This window comes from Myotis brandtii, unplaced genomic scaffold (assembly GCF_000412655.1).
Source record: "Myotis brandtii unplaced genomic scaffold, ASM41265v1 scaffold191, whole genome shotgun sequence".
Classification (NCBI taxonomy): domain Eukaryota; kingdom Metazoa; phylum Chordata; class Mammalia; order Chiroptera; family Vespertilionidae; genus Myotis; species Myotis brandtii.
Genome location: NW_005357115.1, coordinates 6,904,532 through 6,910,603, shown reverse-complemented (window position 1 = coordinate 6,910,603; position 6,072 = coordinate 6,904,532). Strand labels below are relative to the sequence as shown.

Genomic DNA, 6,072 nt, shown 5'->3' with positions numbered 1-6,072 from the left:
ATCAACCAGCACGTGACCATCCCTCTGCCTGGTCCCCTCCCTACCCGCCCTGAGACCCAGACGCAGCCTGGGACATCCCACACTGGCTCCAGGCATAAGGACAGGATGTGGGGACAGCAGGTGCTCCGCCTCTGGGCACATGGCCACCCAGTCCGGTTTCATCCAGCACAACTCGTTTTTCAAATGTCCCAGTTTCAGCCTCCCTTCCTGCAACCTGGGCCAAACTGGCCACCCGGAGATTTCTGTCCCCTGCTAACAGCGCTTGGCTGGACAATGGCTGGGCCTGCTGGGGGCTGATGTGAGCCAGAATGGCCACGAAGAAAGCGGACAAGGTGATGTCAGAAACCTTTCAGGATCCATGCTGTGTCCCAAGTACTAGCACCCCCCTGTGTGCCCCGTCAGACCCATTCTTCCTGCTCACAGCCTTGATGACAGGGAGTGCTGCCGCCCCTCTCCGGGCCTCCTTGAGAACAGGCTGCTCTTGGCTACCAACAGCCTGTTTCTGTTCTCGGCCCAGCACAACCCAGGGAGGCAGGGAGCACCACTGAACCAGATGCAGACTTCCTACACCCATCCCTCCCGGCCAGCTGGGGCAGGCGTCATTCTGTAAGGCAGTAGTGAACACCTAGTATGTGCAGGGTTCTGTGTGGGGAAGGGGGCTCAGGGTGCAAGTCACGGCAGGTGAAGAAGCTCCCTGTCTAATCGGGAAGAGAAGTACCACGTAAGGCAGAACTGGGTACCGCATGTTTGTGCTCATCAGCAAGCAGGATTCATCCAATAAGCACCAGGCATCAACTCTGGGCTGGGGTTTCAGGAAAGAAGAGAGACAGTTCCCTCCCTCAAGAAACACTGATGGGCCCTAGCTGGTTTGGTTCAGTGGATAGAGCGTTGGCCTGGGACTGAAGGGTCCCAGGTTCAATTCTGGTCAAGGGCACATGCCCGTGTTGCAGGCTCAATCTCCAGTAGGGGACAGGCAGGAAGCAGCCGATCAAACACTAATGACTACAATGAGATGTGCTCCGTGTCCACGGCAGGTATAAGCGAGGCTTTAGGGAGCCACAGAGGTGAGGTTTCGATCAGGGAAGGCCACCAGGAGACCCCCCACCCCGCGGCCCTCCCAACAAGACCCAGTCTAGTCTGTACCCGATTTAAACCCAGGCTCAAACCAGCCCCCCAACCCAAATATGCTCTCAGCTGAGGTTAAACAACTCCCCTCCTCCCTGATTCTGGTGACAAGTCTGCATGTTTAAGTTTCCTTTTGGGCTTTTCTATTTATGTTGTCATTGATTCCTTTGCTCCTAACTCATCTGATTTCAATTTGGACTGATTTGATCCTAATTTTATTACCATGTAATCTGAATGCACATAATTACTGTAATTATGCTGCTGAGGGAAACAGTTCCTCCACGGCGGGAAGACCTAAATTTAGGACTTCCTGGCAAGGGCGGCCGTTGGCTGGGTGGACCCACAGCCACCTCAGAGCTGGCAGCTTTGGGAGCGCAGATGCCCTCCCCCGCCCCACCTCAGCGAGGTGGATATTTTGGGCTTCATCCTAGTGATGGAGCTGGGGCCCCTCTCAGGAGCCTGGGAATACACAGGACTGTGAGCTAGGGGTTGGCGAGCCCACCCTCTCTGTTTTCCAGCTCATACCACCACCCGCTGTTGCATTGCTCAGCCTGGGTGCCTCCTTTCTGCCAGCACCCACATCCCACCCACATCCCAAGGCTGCTCTACCTCTAGGGTGCAAGATGCCAGCAGTCTCTCTGGAAAGACTTGGTTTCCCTGCTAATCATGGGGCGAGGGCAAGCAAGCTGTGATGGAAGGGCCTGCCGCTGGCCTGTGTAGACCCCTCCCAGACCTCCAAGCCTAGTCCCAGACCTCCTCCTGCAGGAAGCCTCCCTGACCCATCCAGCTCTCTCCATGTGTTTTCATTATATCAACGTCATATACACAGAAAGATGGGCATGTCCCCCCATTATCCTCCCGCAGGAGGCCGCCAGGCCCTAGGCCCTGCCCACCCTGCCCCCACAGCTCACTTACCCAGCGCAGGGACCCGATGCAGACTTTGGCGGCCATCAGGGGCACGGTGGGGTCCGAGGGCCGCAGCTTCACACACTCCCGTAGCAGCGACACGGCGTAGGCCGACTGCAGAGAAAGAGCAGGCATCGCCATCACGCGCAGCCCTAGGTGGCAACAGACTGGGCACCTTGTGCACAATGGGGGCAGTTCCCAAATTGCCAGCCCTGTCTCTGCATCCCTTTCCTCTCAAGAGCCAGGAAGTGGGCCCAGTAGGAGCCCAGGCAGTGTGGGCAGGCAAGTCCCTCCTAGGCCTCAGTTTCCACATCTGGAGAATGGAAGCTGTGATCCTCACCCAGAAGTGATATGACAACAGCTAAGGTGACAACAGATGGAGGCTCTTTAAAAAGAATTCAGATGTGAACCACACAAATTTTAGAGGTAGAAAGGGGCTGTCTCAAACTTCTAACTCTTGGGTTAGCAGATGATGAGATCAGGCCAAATCCACATGGGACTTGGAGGCAGGGCTGGTGGTAGGGAGTGGGGTGGGAGTCTAAAGGCTGGCAGACTAGCAGGAGAAGCCAAGGTGGCAGAGCCAGGGAGAACCTCCAGACAGGAATCTGGGGATGCCCCAAGGCTCTAGGGACTCAGTTAGACTGGACCTGCTGAGGATGGCCACGGGTGGACAGAGGCCCAAGGGGGGAGCATCCTGGGCGAGGCAGGGATATAACTAATCACAGTAATGAGAAGAACACCAGCAACACGTATTTAGGTCTCACTATGGACCAAGCATTGCTGTAAGTATGAGGGCCAAATGTGGCCCTCAGCTTGCTTTTGTAAATAAAGTTTTATCGGAACTCAGCCACATCCATTCATGTATGTATTGTCTGTGGCTGCCTTCACGATGTGAAGGCAGAATTCATCCATTCATGTATGTATTGTCTGTGGCTGCCTTCACATCGAGTAGTTCCCACAGAAACTATTTGGCCTGCAAAGTCAAAACTGTCTATTCGCTGACCCTTTAGAAAGTCTGAGCTTTTCTCAGCCCAGATGTGACTTCCCGGGCTCTGGGCTCAGGCTTATTAGGCCAATTCCAGGTGTCTCAGCCAACCGCCTGCTCTGCCCTGTACTGTGGGAAGGGGAAGAGGCCATGGCTCTTGGCTATCAGGAAGGCTGGAGAGAGAAGAAAAACACCACTGTCCCCCACTGCTCTCTCAGGAATCAAGAGGACCACCTACAAGAGGGTGCTAGCAGATGGCAGCCTTTGTTAGGCTGAGGATGCACAGGGTGCCCTGCGTGGGCTGGAGCAAGAGAGGCTTTGAAGGGCTTGACAGAGCTGCCAGGCCCTCCACCTCTCCCGAGACCCTCCCCTGTGAGCTATTCCCAGCACCTGCACCACCGCCCCTCTGGCCACACACCCTAGCGAGCTTCAAGGCCTTTCCTTGGCTTCCTTCCCTGGTTGCTGACCTGTGCATCCTTGAAACACAGGGTTCTCTAACCCTGACCTCCACATTCACATTCTCCCCCACACAGACCACAAAACGCTGCTATTTAAGGAGCCATCTGAGGACTCCACAGTCAGAGCAGCCTGCATTTTTTTTTTTTTTTTGGTCACACTGGTTACCTAGCAACGCAGCCAATGTGACTGCTGAGGAGACCAAAAGATAGAGCGACCTACATCATGCCATGGAACTCACTTTCTTCTTGCAGGCTGCAGTGCTGGTACCTTTCTATCTGCCCGCCTCACCTCCTGGAAGACCTTTCTGGCACAATCACAGGTACAGAACCTGGATTTCCACCTCAGGATCTTAAAAAAGGTGAGGTCTGGCCAACCAGGACCACCGATCTCTGGGCAGGGCTCCTGAGGAGGTGGAGAGTGTACTTCTAGACCAATCGTCTGCCGCACGGGTGGGTGTAACCCGGCTGGAGGGGCCTCGTGTGAGGAACTCATCAATCACCTCGCACCCACCATAAGCACATTCTCCTGTGCGCCTGGCTCCTGTGAAGGAGCCGGGCCGGGCACCAGCTCCCGGGACCCTGGAACGAGCCAGGCTGCATCAGGGCCCCTCTGAGCCTGGTCTTCTCCGTGAGGAGGTGGAAGGCCCCATACCTTCCAGGCTAACACGGCACCTTCTCTGAGACTGGGACCTCCGGGAGCAACCGGAAATTAAAGCTAACTTTGGGGGTGGTGCTTTCTCCTGAGGAGGGGTCCCAGCTTTCCTCAGCATCTCAAAGGGGTCCATGACTCACAGAAGGCGAGAACCCGTACGGCCCTGGCTCTCCTAGTCCACGCTCACTATTACAGAACTGGAGGCATTTTCTCCGTTCACTGGAGGCAGGAAGCTGTCACATGCCCCGTGCACTGTCTGCCCAGGCTCCATGGAAGCCCCAGCCCCGACTCCTCCCTCCTCATCTCTGTTCTGAACTCTCCCTGAGCCCTGACAAGACCCTGCTGAGCACAGAGCTGGGGTACATCATGTCATGTTCAGGGTGGTCTGTGGGGTGGCCAATGTGATGGGGGTTGGGGTGTGGGGAGAGGCTTGGGAAGACAAATGCCCAGCAGGGCAGGGGCAGAGAAGCTCCCACTTGATTCTTGGCTGGACTTCCCACCGGCTAGGCTACAGCACCTGCTCTCCCTTCCTCTCCCTGCCAGGACCCAGCCTGTACACCCTGCATTCATGACGGAGGCGCTGGCAGCCTAGGAGGGCCCTCCTCGGAGACGGTGCAGGGCTAGAAATGGCAGGTGGCACAGATGGGCGGGCAGGGGCAGAGGGGGCGAGGAATTCCCTCAGCCCCACGAAAGGGCCCTGGGTGTTTACAGCTCTTGGAATGATCTGCGAGCTCATGCCACCTTACTTCCTGCCTTCGAAGCAGCCTCAGTTCCAACAGCCCCAGTACCCGGCCCCGGGAAGCTTTTCCTATCATGTCGCTACTTAAAATAGGGGTTTATGTAAGTGTGATTCTCATCAGAGGAAGAATGAGGGGTGCTGGAGCAGGGCTTGGAGGGCAGAGAGCAAATGCAGCCCGTCCTCCCGGGATCTGGTCAGCTCCAGGTTCACGAGCAGGTGCTTCCTGGACTCCACGCTCGGGGGCAGGAAGTCAGCCACAGCCCAAATGGAACACAGTTCCCCTTGCTGGGACCCACTCCCCATGCCTGACTCATGCAGTCTGCCCATCAACTCACCGTGGAAGTGCCACGATGCTCCCTGCGCACACACACCCTCAGAGAAAAGCAGCCATAGACTCACACGTGCACACGGGATTCATGTGCACAGGGGTCTGTGTGTGGCCCTCCCATGCCCTCACCCTCCTGGAGATGAAAATCAGCCGCCTGACAAACATTCCTGCATGCCATCCCCACCTCTGGGAGGGACCAGAGGAGAGCAGAGCCCCCTGAGGGTGATGCACAGCCCCAGGCCGGGGCCTTACCTTTCCACACGCCACCATGGAGAGGGCCACTTGGTACCAAAGGTGAAATTCTCCACATGCAAACTTCATGGCTCGCTCCAGGCACTGGGGAGAGGACACCGGTTAGCACTTCTCTGCCAGGACACACCAAGCCCATCCCGCCCTCCAGGGTCATCACTGCCCAAGCCCCTGGCCCAGGAGACCACAGGAGGCCTGCTTGGTTCCGGTCAGAAAACCTCAGGGGCTTCCCGTCCATGCGGAGCCCCTGGCCCTCAGTGCCCACCTCCACGGCAGGTGAATGGTCTCACTGGGTGATGGTGAAAAGCAAATGAAATGAGATTTGCGAAAGTGCTTTCGAAATGTAGATAGACATCCAATAATAATCACAGCTGACAGTTATTAACATTGCGCACGGCACTGTTCTCAGCCTTTTACAGGGATTAGCTCAGTTACTCCTCCCGGCAGCCCTGGGAGGTGGTTGTCTAATTACCCCCATTTCTCAGGTGAGGAAGCTGAGGTTCACCAGAGGCACAGGCCTGTAAGCGGCAGAGCAGGCTGGCTGCAAAGCCCACGCACAGAATGCTGCCCAAATGGAAAGGCTCCTCTTCATCCCGCTGCTCTCTATGCCCCCCCCCCAATACCCCCCCA

At 56.6% G+C, this 6,072-nt stretch overlaps 1 protein-coding gene across 5 annotated transcripts in view; it reads right to left on the bottom strand.

The window, feature by feature from the left end:
• The window catches only part of TTC7A (tetratricopeptide repeat domain 7A), a 108,707-nt gene that overhangs the window by 49,575 nt on the left and 53,060 nt on the right, over positions 1-6,072 (bottom strand). For all 5 annotated transcript variants that reach the window (XM_005864794.2, XM_014538475.1, XM_014538478.1 and 2 more), the window contains 2 exons: positions 5,446-5,529; positions 2,041-2,145 (listed from right to left, as the gene is read on the bottom strand). In XM_005864794.2, the coding sequence (XP_005864856.1) occupies positions 2,041-2,145; positions 5,446-5,529 (189 nt within the window). The remainder of the gene's footprint in view (positions 1-2,040; positions 2,146-5,445; positions 5,530-6,072) is intronic.